At 41.6% G+C, this 15,283-nt stretch overlaps 1 protein-coding gene and 1 long non-coding RNA gene across 3 annotated transcripts in view; one reads left to right on the top strand and one right to left on the bottom strand.

Moving 5' to 3' along the window:
- Positions 1 to 3,447, top strand: part of faah (fatty acid amide hydrolase) — a 60,070-nt gene extending 56,623 nt beyond the window's left edge. Inside the window, exon 15 of the mRNA XM_078560919.1 lies at positions 2,919 to 3,447. Coding sequence (XP_078417045.1) covers positions 2,919 to 3,044 — 126 coding nt within the window. The 3' untranslated portion in view covers positions 3,045 to 3,447. The remainder of the gene's footprint in view (positions 1 to 2,918) is intronic.
- LOC144692284 (uncharacterized) overlaps positions 1 to 15,040 on the bottom strand; it is a 64,142-nt gene extending 49,102 nt beyond the window's left edge. The window contains exon 1 of one of the 2 annotated variants that reach the window (XR_013579295.1): positions 15,003 to 15,040. This is a non-coding gene — a long non-coding RNA (uncharacterized LOC144692284). Of the gene's footprint in view, positions 1 to 1,635; positions 2,258 to 15,002 lie in introns of those variants that run through there. The other variant, XR_013579296.1, reaches the window with a different exon arrangement.
- Positions 15,041 to 15,283: the final 243 nt, after the last annotated feature.

Genomic DNA, 15,283 nt, shown 5'->3' with positions numbered 1-15,283 from the left:
CCTCTCCCTAATGTTTGGAAGCCACATCCTGCTAGTTTTTGAAGTACAACCTTCCACCAGAATGTACTCTTTTGGTTCAAACATGGACAAAAGAGCTGAACTCCCGAGGTAAGGTGAGAGTGACTGCCCATGACATCAAGGATGCATTTGACCAAGTGTGGCATCAAGGAGCCCTAGCAAAACTGGAGTCAGTGGGAATCAGGGGGAAAATTCTCCGCTGGTTGGAGTCATAACTAGCACAAAGGAAGATGGTTGTAGTTGTTGGAGGTCAGATATCTCAGCTCCAGGACATCACCACAGGAGTTCCTCAGGGTAGTGTCCTCAGCCCAGCCACCTTCAGCTGCTTCATCAATGACCTTCCTTCCATCATAAGGTCAGAAGTGGGGATGTTCGCTGATGATTGCACAATGCTCAGCACCAGTTGCGACTCTTCAGATACTGAAGCAGTCCATGTCCAAATGCAGCAAGACCTGGACAATATCCAGGCTTGGGCTGACAAGTGGCAAGTAACATTCGTGCCACACAAGTGTCAGGCAATGATCATCTCCAACAAGAGAGAGAATCTAAGCATTGCCCCTTGACGTTCAATGGCACTACCATCAGTGAATCCCCCACGATCAACATCCTGGGGGTTACCATTGACCAGGAACTGAACTGGACTAGCCATATTAATACTGTGGCTAGAAGAGCAGGTCAGAGGCTAGGAATCATGTGACGAGTACCCCACCTCTTCAATCCCCAAAGCCTGTCCGCCATCTACAAGGCAGAAGTCAGGAGTGTGATGGAATACTCCCCACTTGACTGGATGAGTGCAGCTCCAACAACTCTCAAGAAGCTTAATACCATTCAGGACAAAGCAGCCCACTTGATTGGCACCACATCCACAAACATTCACTCCCTCCACCACCGACGCACAGTAGCAGCAGTGTGTACCATCTACAAGATGCACTGCAGCGATTCACCAAGGCTCCTGAGATAGCAGCTTCCAAACCCACGACCACTACCACCTAGAAAGACAAGGGCAGCAGATAGATGGGAACACCACCATGTGGAAGTTCCACTCCAAGTCACTCACCATCCTGACTTGAAAATATATCGCCGTTCCATCACTGTCGCTGGGTCAAAATCCTGGAACTCCCTTCCTAACAGCACTAAGGGTATTCCTACACCACATGGACTGCAGCAGTTCAAGAAGGCAGCTCACCACCACCTTCTCAAGGGCAACTAGGGATGGGCAGTAAAAATGCTGGCCCAGCCAGCGAAGCCCACATTCCATGAATGAATAGAAAAAAATCAGTAGACTTTAAAACAGGGTTAGAACTTTGGTACCGGTTTCTTGCTTGAGCTGACATATCTGGGGCTAAAATGACATTCCCATATGCTTACAACTCAGGGATAGAAACCTGGTACCTATTTTTGCTGAACTGTAGTAAACCTGGGTTTTCTGACGGAGTTGGGCTGTTTGGAGTGAAAGGCTTCATTCATGCATTCATGTGAAGTCATCTGCTTTGTGCTCCTGAGATTTCATGTTTGTTCCCCACTAGCAGGAGACTGACACCTTTTTAATACTGGAGCTTTGCACATTCCTGCACTTGTCACAGTAACAACATTAGTTTCAAAGCTGTCAGTACTGACCTTTTGATGAGCGCTGTCATCTTTTCTTGCTATTATTGGTTTCTTGCCATTGCACAGTTGTTTCTATTTTTGGCTTGGCAGCTTATGCAGTTCCTTTAATTTGGTTTCAACTTTACTGATTGACAGCACCATTCAAAACTCATTGCCTGACATAAGCTTGTGCCTGGGCATTAGCAGTTGCTAAGTTGGTAGCGCACATGTCTCTGAGTTGAAAGATGTGGGTTCAAGTCCCGCTTCAGAGACTTGAGCACAAAAATCTAGGCTGATACTCAGTGGAGTACTGAGGTGCTCTTTTTCAGATGAGATGTTAAACTGTCTGTTCTCTCAGGTGGACATAAAAGATCCCATGGCACTATTTTGATGAAGAGCAGAGGAGTTATCTCCAGTATTACATTTAAATGAGGACAGTAGAAAACATTGGGGGGCTTATTGTGTGCGCCGCCAGAAAAATTCATAATGGCCAAAATACTCTTCTGCTGCTGGTGTGCCCAAAGCAAGTCTGATCTCCTTAACGGTCACAATATTGGCATTAAGTCTGATCTACTTAATGTTCACAATATTGGCACTAAGCCTGGAACAACCTCCTGCCTAATTTTGTGTAGGTGAAAGTCATAAATTGACATAGTTGGCACCATTTTTCACCTCTGATCTGAGCTCCTCCTCAATAAAATGACTTTGTTACACTTCTGGTCTGGTTCCTTGAGAAGATGACTTGGGGCTAATTGGCAGTTTCGAATGGAGGACATAAAATTGACTGTGGGAAATGGAGAGATAATTCTGGGAAAAGGGGATGGGAAGGCAATGATTTTCCCTTGTGGGGGTCGGGGGGAATGTCCCTTTCGACAAAATAGGAAATAGCACATTGTACAGCAATGCTCACCTGAGTTGAGGCAGGGTGGAGATTGCATACCGGACCTTGGAATGCTCGATGAAAAATTTATAAATGGAACTTGTATTTAAATTGTATTGTCTCTAAACTGGAGTGAGCAAAGGGGCAGAAAGACCATCTAACTCTGTTATAGTGAGGCTGGAGGAAGATTACCCTGTATCTATTTGTATTTAAAAAGTGGATTGCACTAAACCAATGTGAGAATGAATGGGGAAGTTAATGTTTTATGATTTATGGTTACAACTAGCGTAGTTCTGTGAGAATTGAATGTCCTCTCCTGATCAATAAAAATATTAGCAGTGTAATCAATTTAAGATAATTAATTTGTACAAATACTTATCTCATATGTATATGATCTTATTTTGCTGTTTCTCTTTCCTCTCCTATATTCCAGGGTGCATCAGGAGCTATTGGTCTCCCACTAGCTGTGCAGTGTGTAGCCCTGCCTTGGCAGGATGAACTCTGCCTGTGTCTGATGAGGGAGGTGGAAAGGGTTACTCAGAAGAAGAGGACCATTTAACTACATCGGTTATTGGAGCAGCCTTTTAAGTACAACTACTCCTGGCTGAACCTTCACACAGATGCTGCTCTACTTGGGGATATGGCAAAAAGTTTTGGAATTAGGTGACATAAACTTAATTTTGGGATTAATAAATTGAATTTTCTGATTTTTAACAACTTGAAATCAAATGGTGATGTGTTTAACATGTTAGAAAGACGTTGACTATGTTCTATCCCTCCACACACCTTTCACTGTAAATTGTAAAACATTGGCCCGTTGAACTGTTTGGGACTTTATTGTAATCTGATGTTGCCAGTAAATTTTGTTTTGGTGTAATAGGACATATGAGGGACAAAAATCTCTAAATATTGAAGACAGGAATATCATAATGCAATAAATAAATTGATACTTGGTTCCATAACCATTGGGCTTCAGTTTCTATTTTTTAGTGTTTCTCTTGAATTGACAATAGGAAGTTACAATACTGGATTACTGGTGTGATTTAGAAACTCGCTAACCAACTCATTGAGCACTTGGACATTCTTGTTCATGAGTGTATAAGAATTAGTAAAATAGTTTAAGCTGATTATTAACCTGTGAAAACACTTAGGCCTGAACTTTAATTCCCAAAAATGGGTGGGTTAGGGTCGTGTTATAGGATTAGAAAAAGCTGGAACAGCAACTGAACCCACTTCCGCATTTACTAGAAATAGGTCAAGGACAGATAACGAATTGGTTCCCAGGAAGTCTGGGTTAGTCACCAATGATGAATTTAGTTGGGATGAGGCTCGAGTGGAGCAGAAATGCTAGCATGGACTGGTTGAGTTAAATGGTTTGTTTCTGTGCCATATATCCTATGTAAGAATATTAAATTAGGTTGCCTGTCTTCATTTTAGCAGCTATTCTATGTTTAATGACAGGCGGTAAGGTCTCCCAGGCCTCAGGAAACCTGATAGCCTAGGAGAGGGGTTGATTCCATGAGGTAACTCTCTTTACAGCACTGCTTGTGGGCCAGGAAAGAGGGAGTGCTCCCTTAAGGCCTAACAATCTACCAAATAAACCCCCTGCCACCCTCACCCATGGCATCAAACTGCTGTCATAGAGTTCAGCCCTGTGAAGCAGCCTTCCTGCCTGAAGAGGAATTACAATTAGGCTGCCTGTGGATAGGAATACAGGAGCTGTATTAAAGGAGCTCTTCAGTTCAAATCTGCAGGATATTCAGACCTGCTCTCCTGGATTTTCCAACCTCAATACAGCCTCACCAAACCCTGCACAGAACTCTCATCCAAACTAAAATCCAGACCTTGATGTCTATTTATCTTTAATATGTTAAACTGAAGAACCAGAAATAACCTTCACCTTTTATTCTTGTGTTTTTATCTTTTCTCCAAACCACTTAAAACTGAAATGCTTGCTTGATCAGTTTTGGATAATTATCCATTATGGCCATTAGACAGCATATACTCTGCCTTTAAACAGACACTAACAAAAAGTGTTTGGTAACCTTTGCTGTACCTTCTCAGATAGTAGGAGGTTTTTTGTTACAATGTCAACAACAACAACATATTTATAATGCAACAAAGCATCCCAAGGAGCTCCACAGGAGCATTACAAAATAAAGTATGACCCCGTGCCACAGAATGAGATATTAGGTCCGATGACCAAAAACTTGATAAAAGAGATAGTTTTTGAAGAACGTTTGAAAGGAGGAATGTGATTTAGAGGCTTGGAGAAGTGTAGGGAAGGTATTCCAGAGCTTGCGGCCAAGAAGGCATAACCACCAATGGTGGAAAGGTTAAAATTGGAGATGCACAAAAGGTCAGAATTGGAGGAGTGCAGATATCTCAGGGCATTGTAGGGCTGGAGGAGCTTACAGAGATAGGGAGCGGCATCCCATGGAGAGACTTGAAAACAAGGATGAGAATTTTAAAACCAAGGCGCTATGCTATCCTGTGCATCAACTTAATGCTGCACACTGCGCAAACAAGTTTTTAAAAATTTTGACAAACTCTTATCTTTCATTTAATTCAGCCTGCTTGATCCACGAGTTGGTCTTCACCAGGACCCGGCTCTGGCATCATTTACACCACTTTTGTTGCAGGCAGTCGCCTTTTTTTTCTTGCTGACAAGTGTGAAACCTGCATTTTTTTTTCTGTATTCCTGAGGGCAGTAGGAGGAATAACACAAAATCAGCCTTGTCTCTGCACTTCCACTGTTGTGCTTTCTTCATAAAATCTGGAGAAATGTTATGGTGATGATTACTTTAATAATGTAAATTATCTAACCGTGTCTGATTATTGCCTTCCCTCTCACTCAATTCAGCCTTTTATCTTCAGTCTCCAAACAACTGCGCCTTGAAATAGTGATTAATATTGTGAGAGATACAAGCTTGGAGCTGTTGTGTTTGTGCAGGAAGGTTCTAGCTGCAGGTCTTCATTTATAGACTTTACAGAATTGCTATGGTGCAGAAGGAGGCCATTCGGCACATCGTATCAGCACTGGCTCCCCAAATGAGCGTTATGACTTGATGTCATTCTCCTGTCTTTTCTCTGTAACCCTGCACATTGTTTCTATTTAAATAATCATCTAATGCCTTTTTGAATGTCTCGATTGAACCTGCCTCCACCACAATTCCAGGCAGTGTATTCCAGCCCCAAACTACTCACTGTGTGAAAAAGTTTTTTCTGACATCGCGTTTGCAAATCACTTTAAATCTGTGCCCTCTCGTTCTCGATCCTTTTACGAGTGGGAACAGTTTCTCCCTATCTACTCTGTCCAAACCCCCTCATGATTGTGTGAACACCTCTATCAAATCTCCTCTTAGCCTTCTCCTCTCCAAGGAGAACAGTCCCAATGTCTCCAATCTACCTACATAACAGAGTTTCTCATCCCTGGAACCATTTTGGTAAACCTCTTCTGCACTCTCTCCAATGCATTCACATCCTTCCTAAAGTGTGGCACCCAGAACTGTACACAACAATCCAGCTGAGGTCTAACTAGTGTCCTATACAAGTTCAGCATAAGCTCCTTGCTCTTGTACTCTAGGCCCTATGCCCCTATTAATAAAGCCTAGAATATTGTATACTTTATTAACTGCACTCTCCACTTGTCCTGCCGCCTTTAATGACCTATACACATATATACCCAGGTCCCTCTGTTCCTGCACAGCCTTTAGAGTTGTACCCTTATTTTATATTGTCTCTCCATGTTCTTCCTACCAAAATGGATCACCTCCCACTTCTCTGCATTGGACTTCACCTGCCACTAATCTGCCCACTCCACCAACTTGTCTACATCCTTTTGAGGTTTAATACTGTCCTCCTCACAGTTTACAATGCTTCCAAGTTTCGTAGCATTCGCAAACTTTGATTTATTGCCCACCCCTAATTACCCTTGAGAACGTGGTGGTGAGTTGCCTTCTTGAACTGCTGCAGTCCATGTGGTGTAGGTATACCCACAGTGCTGTTAGGGAGGGAGTTCCAGGATTTTGACTCAGCGACAGTGAAGGAACTGCGATATATTTCCAAGTCAGGAAGGTGAGTGGCTTGGAGGGGAACCTCCAGGTGGTGGTATTCCCATGTATCTGCTGCCCTTGCCATTCTAGAAGGTAGCGATCATGGGTTTGGAAGGTGCTGTCTAAGGAGCCTTGGTGAGTTCCTGTAGTGTAGTTCCTTATAGATGGTATACACTGCTGCCACCATGTGGCGACAGTGGAAGAAGCTTCTTGAGTGTTGGAGCTGCACTCATCCAGGCAAGTGGAGAATATTCCAACATACTCATGACTTGTGCCTTGTAGATGGTGGACAGGCTTTGGGGAGTCAGGAGGTGAGTTACTTGCCACAGGATTCCTAGCCTTTGAGCTGCTCTCGTAGCCATTGTATTTATATGGCTAATCCAGTTCAGCTTCTGGTCAATGGTAACCCCAGGATGTTGATAGTGGGGGATTCAGCGATGATAATGCCATTGAATGTCAAGGGGTGATAGTTAGATTCTCTCTTGTTGGAGAAGGTTGTTGCTTGGCGCTTGTACGACAGGGATGTTACTTGCCACTTGTCAGCCCAAGCCTGGATATTGCCCTAGTCTTGCTGTATTTGGACATGGATTGCTTCAGTAACTGAGGAGTCACAAATGGTGCTGAACATTGTGTAATTATCAGTGATCATCCCCACTTCTGACCTTATGATGAAGGAAGGTCATTGATGAAGCAGCTGAAAATAGTTGGGCCTAGGACACTACCCTAACGAACTCCTGCAGTGATGTCCTGGATCTGAGATGATTAAACTCCAACGACCACAATCATCTTCCTTTGTACTAGGTATAACTTCAACCAGTGGAGAGTTTTCCCCCTGATTTCCATTGACCTCAGTTTTGCTAGGTCTCCTTGATGCCACACTCAGTCAAATGCAGCCTTGATGTCAAGGGCAGTCATTCTCACCTCACTTCGAGAATTCAATTTTTTTGTCCATGTTTGAACCAAGGCTGTAATGAGATCAGGAGCTGAGTGGCCCTGTGGAACCCAAATGAACACATTTTTAATAATATGCAAATTCCTAGCAGCCTCTACCTGTGACCTACATCACTTTCCCTTGCATGCTACCAGAAAATTTTGATTTTCTTTTGGTAACTGCTGCTCCTCCCATTTGCCTCTTTGCTATTAAAATGAATTATGGCCATGATTTCCTATATACAGTAGCTAGGAGCTGAATTTACTGTGACTTGCCGTGTATGTAAATCACATTTAATATGAGCTACATCTTGTTAGTGTGGGTAAAGAGCCTGTTTAGGATTATAGGACAATTCAGTATTTCTATTGGTTAAGAGATAACGATGAGATAAGGATCTAGGAGCCAAGGAATAACATTGGGATTAATTCAATCTTCTAATACATGAATGCAAATGCCCAGTACAATAGTGCCAATACTTTCCCGCCAACTGATTGTGTTTGTTTTGCATTGATTCTCTCCTGCCATGAGAAGACAAGTCTAACAGCATTAGAGATATTACTATTGCTTTACTATTTTGTGATAGTCGAAATGAGTTTGAAAGAGATAGGGTTTATTTCTTAATTTTGAAGTTAAACACAATGACCTGGTATTTGAATAAAGAATCATGTCAAGTCTATCAATGCTCATCATTATTATGGAGAACATCAGACAGCAATTTCCAGAGCCAATACATATGCAGCTAAATGCACTAATCCAAAAGGTGATGACTGACTTTCCCTGTTCCTCCACAAGCTTCACCGACACTGGGACCTCACCATGTGACTCAACATTGAAATCCATATTAGGACATGAAGATAAAAGCAAAATACTGTGGATGCTGGAAACCTGAAGCAAAAACAAAAATAGCTGAAAAAACTCAGCAGGTCTGACAGCATCTGCGTAGAGGAGTACAGTTAACGTTTCGAGTCCGCATTTTCGTCTGATGAAGAGTCATGCGGACTCGAAACGTTAACTGTACTCCTCTCCGCCGATGCTGTCAGACCTGCTGAGTTTTTCCAGCTATTTTTGTTTTTGCTTAGGACATGAAGTTGCTGTATTTGCCTGTTAGTTACCCAATAAGCATGTCAGAAAAAGTTAGGATGGGTGCATTTAGGTATAAACCAATTTTAAGTGACAGAATAAGTCTTAATTACTGTCAAAAATCGCTCTGGCCCTGCAAATTTAATTTTAAAAATGTAGAGTCCTGTTTGTCTTAGAACTTATTTATTGTTGGAGATTTTAAAATAAAATAGCTATCTTTTTACTTTGTCTCTTTTTTCTCTCTCTCAACCCCATCTTTCTTTTCTTTATTTTGGTTTCTGAACATGATTTTGCAATGAAATAACTATTCTAATTTACACTTCCTGGTTTAAACTCAGCATGTCTCTGTAAGGATTCTTCAGTCTGATTGGTTGATGAGCCATGCTGTTATTTGTCCTCCTTGCACATGCTGCACATCGCCTACAGAGGGCCCTATGCTGAACAAGATCTCTAAATGGTCAAGAGCCTGTGGGCAGCTGTAAGTGTCATTCCTTCACTGGTGACTGCAAAACCCAAGCTATTACTTTGATATTAAACTCCCTTTTGCTGGCCCCATGTTCTGGGTTAGGAGGCTTTTGAACTATTGTCTGAATATTTTGAAATCAGTGTACCATTTGCATCAATTTCAGAAGATAACAAGATAAAAAAACATTTCTTATTGTACAGATATTGAAAATGCACTCTTTCCAAATATACAGTTGCCTCAATGTTTCACCATCTAATTGTATAACACCCTTACTGTTTTCTCAGAACATACATTGAATTCATCAGCAGAACCTAACTCAGTACCAAGGCAATTATAACAAGTGAATTCACAAACATGATTAATCATAACAACGATTGCAACATGTCCTTTTAGTTTAGGACAGGCTGTGCACTTGGCTACTGATCTAATAAAACAACTTGTGTAACTTTCTGATGATCATTATATTTTATTTTTATTTTAGACACTGTCAGAGAATTAAGGATCGTGTCCAATTCAATGACAGCATTCATTCCTTATTTGTAGTTTCTCACTTTGTCAGCACTTGATAAAACATACAATATAAAATGTGTAACCTAGCCTTGGTATGGTCTGCTGTGGCTCAGTGAATATAATTATATTAATGTCTGTGAATGATTACTGTACTTATTATAGTAATAGAATGTAGCTTGGACCTCTGAAGAATTAATGACACATGAAACTATTTGGGTTTTTACTACGCTGAGCTGGCTGGATTGAAATGTGTAAATATTCTTTGAATTTTTTTCCCATTATATGCATTTAACAGTGTTCTCCTTATCACTTTAACCTGCACTTTAGGGGAAAAATATAACATATGGTAATAAAAGAAATAAAATTCTGGTGCTCCTTCCCAATTCCCAACGTGGCGGGAGTGGGAGCTGTACATAAGAGACAATGGGAAAGAGTAGTAGAAATTTTAAAGTTTGAATAGTGGGAAAATGAGAATTAAGAAAAAAACATAATGTTGCTGAAATACATCTGGGGATTAGGGAATATTTATACAGAACTTTACCTCAGAGTGCTAAATTGAAGGGATGAAGCTCATGGTAGTATAAGCTGTATATGCTGTATAGAAGGAGCCAGTTAGATATGCCCAATCCCTTTTCTTGTTCCTTTCTTTCTCATGCTATAAATATGAATGATATCACAACACCATTTCTAGTTTTCTATTGATATATATTAAGCATTCACCCCTAAATGGCAGCAGAAACTGGAGGGTTAGCACATTCGAAATGCATTAGTGTAGCTGGAGCAATGGGACATGCGATCAGACTTTGGGTGGAGGAAGGTTCCTACATTTCAGTCAATGTTCCTTTAAGGAACATTTAATTCAAATCAGAAGTGTCCTTGATAAAGGCAAAATACTGCGGGTGCTGGAAAACTGAAACAAAAACAAAAAATGCTGGAAAAGCTCAGCAGGTCTGACAGCGTCTGTGCTCTGAAGAAGAGCCATACGGACTCAAAATGCTAACTCTGTTTTTCTCTCTACAGATGCTGTCAGACCTGCTGAGTTTTTCCAGCCTGTTTTGTTTTTGTTTCAGAAGTGTCCTTGAGTTGTTATATCATACTCTACAAGGTGCTTAGCTTTTACTCAAATGTGACTTTTCTAATTTGAATGTAATTTTTTTTCTAGTGATGTTTGGTTCCATGTGCACATGCACCCAGTTATTACTGATGAATTGCCCATCCTGTTTGACCCTCCTGTTAGCTGGTTTTGGAATGAACAGACAATAAGGATTCTCTCCTCGCAGTTACAAAGCAAATCGTGGGAAGAAAGGTGACTAACAAATCACATATTTGCTGGTATGCTGGTGCGAATAAATGTCATTTTGTGCCCATGGCCTGAATTTTGCACTCGTCGGGTGCGTGCGATGGGCGCGTCCGGGAGCAGACGGGAAATGGGCACCCAGCCGCGAATGACCGCCGGCCGGGATTTTACACTGGTTGGCCAATTAACAGCCAGCAATCATGAAATGCGCCCATGGAAAGGCTCAGCGCTGCCGGTGAGGGTGGGAAAAGGTCAGGCGCTGACGTCACCGTGGGTGTTAGTGAGCGCTTCCACTGAGCGCCCTGAAGGCAGACAGCTGCCTCCGGGAGCTGCAGACCTCCACAGAATAAAAGAAAGCACAAAAATGGTGCAGACAATGTCCATGCAGCACAAATCAAGCACCTGAAAGCATACCTCATAAAAAAACCAGTCCCCAGATACTTATTTTTATTTTATACCCTAACGGAGATTTCATTCTGCCCTCAGGTGAGGTTTCATCAAAAATGTAAAGGCCACCTGGCTAATCGGCCCACGCGCCAACCATAAGGTTGGACGGGCCACAAAAAATTGCTTACAATTGCGCCATTAATGAGCTTAATTGCCCGCTTAATTGTCGGCGGGCCTCTTCCGACTGCCGCACATGCCTGCTGAGCGAAATTATGTGGTTGCCTTACCTTGGCGGCGCAGATGAGATCATTCATCCTCTTTCTGCATTAGATGGCCAACCTCTTCTGTGCAGCATTGGCACTGATCACCACTGTCATCATCTACCAAGCTGGAGTGGTGAGATTGCTGGACCTCCTGCGGCAAGATTGAGGGTAGGGGACATCACAGCGGGCTTCCACGGTGTACAAAAGGTGTTCCAGGGATTCGTCACTGAATCGGGGGTCTGCATTGTTCTTACCTTTTGGGGCCATGTCTTCTGTGCAGCAGTCCTGGGCTGGAACCACTGAGACATGTGTGCATGGCCGCACTTTAAATGTGACACCTGGCATAAGGAAGTGTCGAGGTGACAGTGTGGCTGGCAAATGACAGCCCATTCGCCGGCTTATTTCCCAGGAATGCATGATTAATGAGGCGGGATTGGGATGTTGCGGCGTGAAAAGCCGCCATTGCGGCTGGCGGGTAAAACTTTCTTTTTCCTATCCGCTACCGCACTTAGTGCAAATCTGGAACGATTCCGCCCCACATCTCCAGCAATCTGGAGATGTTATTTGTAACACTACTTTTCAATTTTCAAAGATCAATGCACATCCTAATGGCGGGTGGCATTTGGAGTGTTTTTTTTCAGCACTGAAGTTCCCTGTATGCCTTTCAAACCTTCTTTTGAGATAGTACACTAAAGATCTCCATGTGTCTTTAACAAAAGGGAACATGTTTTGTTCTGTGTAGCTGATCAAATATGCCAGAGAGTTCAATGGCTTCAGTCCTTTAAGACCAAGGAAATGTCATCTGTGGATTAGGATTAGATCATTTAATTAATATTTTGGAGATTTTAAATTGATTGTTAAAATTTATTGACTATTCTTTCTTAGTTACCCTGAGAAGGTGATGTGAGCTGCTTTCTTGAACCGCTGGAATTCTTGTGCTGATGTTATCTGATTATAAGAGGTTAAGTTATATCCCTGTGCTCCACTTACAGTGGCCTCTCTTTCAGTAAAAAAATTGAAAAAGTTACACCTTGTACTAAGTTCCTAATTATTGCTAAACAACGTTGGTGTCTCTGGAAAACAAATTTTATATTTTCCATTATCATAAAAATCCCATAGTTTTCTCATTTATTTTTTAAGTCTGATTATGATATTTGAGCTCCAAATGCGTATGTCCCAATCTTTATTTCCTTCTTTGTAAAATTTATAAAAGTGAAGGGTAATCCGTGAACATTATTTCCTGGTTTGCTGTCAGAATTATTCAATGTGATTGCCTGCTGATCAGATCACTCTGCTAGACACCTGGTGATCTAGATGCCAGATTCAAGTTAACGTGAGGAAAGGTGAAATCCATACCACAGAGATCGTTCGATCTTTATGGGCATCTTTCTTCAAGATCATAAGATCTAGGCCAATGTTTAATTTGATTTTTATTATAATACTTTGATATATCACAAGCCTGCTGTTGAACTACCATAAACTACAGTTCCAACATACCAAGACTATAAAGCTCTAATGTAACAGCCCTGGTTATGCCTTTCTTATAACATCAGTTTGAGTATTACACTCATTGATGTATCTAATAACATTCACTGTTACACATTCTGGCAGAGTACAATCACCCACCGAAATAACACATGATAATAACACTCTCTGGTGCATCAACTTACATTTCTATATTACTCCTTAAATACCAGTAAGCACCTTGAGGTTAAATGATGAAGGAAATAGTGAACATCAAGCATAAGCCAAGGTGGAAAATTTAGGCAAGTAGATGGCAGTTAAAGAAGAACAGTTTTAAAAGCAGGAAAGGGGAGGCAAGTGGGGGGATCTTGGACGGGAGCTGCAGAGAGGTGGAATTCATCATTTAATATCTCTTTTTTTTAATCAGTGATATTACAGCATATTAGGAGAATTTCTAATCAGTTCAGTGATTTCTAAAGATTGCCATCTGCAGCGACTACATCAGTGCTCCTTGTGGAGGAAGGAAGAATTACCGATTGCACCTGTTGGATTTCCGCTTTTAACTGCGCATGTGCTGATGCCAGAAGTTGCTGTCAGTTTCACAGGGTTATGATGGTGAACACTGACAGTTTTGTTATCATTACAACTGCAAAATCTGGGCCATTGTGTTATAAGCCAGGTAGAATATAAAGGGCTTGATGTACTGAGGCATTTATTGGATTAGAGGAAGAGCCTGCAATCACACAGCATCTTTCACTCTATCGCAAAGGGCTTCACATCCAAGGAAGTATTTTGTAAATGTGGTCACTGTTGTAAAATAGGGAAATGGGGCAGATGATTTGCACACAGCATGGTCCCACAAACAGCAATGCGATTAATTATTTGGTGGTGTTGTTTGAAGGATAAATGTTGGCCAGATGAGCCAGAGAACTCCCCTGCTCTTCCAGTAGTTTCATGAAATCTTCTATATCCATCTGAGAAGGCATGTGGGCCTCGGTTTAATGTTTTGTTCTGATTGACGCCACTCTGACATTGCCTCACTTCCTCAATATTGCACTGAAGTGTCAGCCTGGATTATGTGCCCAAGTCTCCAGACTTGGGCTTGAACTCACTATCTTCTGACTTAGAGACAAAAGAGCAGTGTACTGATGGGAAAGTATATTAGTGCATTACAGTTTGCTTTATGGTGTAGTTTTATTGAGAGAAATATGGGACATACTATAGAATTTCACACTGATGGGCATATTGGGGAAGGTTTTCCCGTTCTGAACCATATGTTATCAGATTGCCTTACCACAATAAATACACAGTAATTCAATAGGAAGAAACACACATTTCTGTCCATCAATGTATATAGATGGAAATTCAGAAAGTTTCCCATATGGGCATTAGCTCCTCCTTGCCTAATTTTCCTGTATTCACTATGCAGTACTCCACCATGCGCAAGAATATACAAATCTTCTCCTTAACATCATGCAATGCCATGTTATGGAGTATGTTGTATCAGAGCAGTATATGGCAATGGAAGACAGATTACAAAATATGATAGAAATTAAAAGAAAGGCTTGCATTCATACCTTCAGGGTGTCCCAAAGCGCTTTACAGCCAATGGAGTACTTTTAAAGACAATTCGCTGTTGTAATGTAGGACACATGGCAGCCAATTTGCACACAGCAAGCTCCCACAAACAACAATGAAAGAATGACTAGATTATATGTTTGTCTGTTACAGTGAGAAATCTGTTACATTAGACAGAAGTGATAAATTGGGGCATGACCAAGAAAATTATCTTGAATGTATATCAGTGTCTATCAGAGATTATTACCCCAAGACATACGAAGTATATCAAAATTCTGTAATGAGTTGTATGGTTTAGCAAATGTCCTTCCGGGAGCAGAGACAGCCGGATCTGCGAGGATCACCTCTGCTCGGGCAGCAGATAAATAGAGGGCAAGGCTCAGGGCCTTCACTCGCTTTCCAGGAGCGATGACAGCCGGATCTATGAGGGACACCTCTGCTCGGGTAGCAGATAAATAGAGGGCGAGGCTTAGGGCCTTCACTCACCTTCTGGGCACGGAGACAGCCAAACTTGCGAGGGACACCTCTACTCGGGCAGTGGGCTGAGTTTGAAAAAAATACAGGAGTGACATCACAGGAAAACTGTACATTCACTGGTTGGTGAGAAGTTGCTGTTGGGGACTGTATTTAAATAGCTTAAAACTAGAAAACATATCATTTATAAAGAAGTAGCTACTAGGATTTCAGTAAGGAACACTAGCGATAGAGAAGTAAAGTTAAATCAATCAAAGTGAAATAAAGTAATAAAGTAAACCAAAGTAAGATAA

This window comes from Cetorhinus maximus, chromosome 17 (assembly GCF_964194155.1).
Source record: "Cetorhinus maximus chromosome 17, sCetMax3.hap1.1, whole genome shotgun sequence".
In the NCBI taxonomy this organism is placed as follows: domain Eukaryota; kingdom Metazoa; phylum Chordata; class Chondrichthyes; order Lamniformes; family Cetorhinidae; genus Cetorhinus; species Cetorhinus maximus.
Note: the sequence above shows the minus strand (reverse complement) of the source record. Positions and strands in the feature narration are given on the sequence as shown.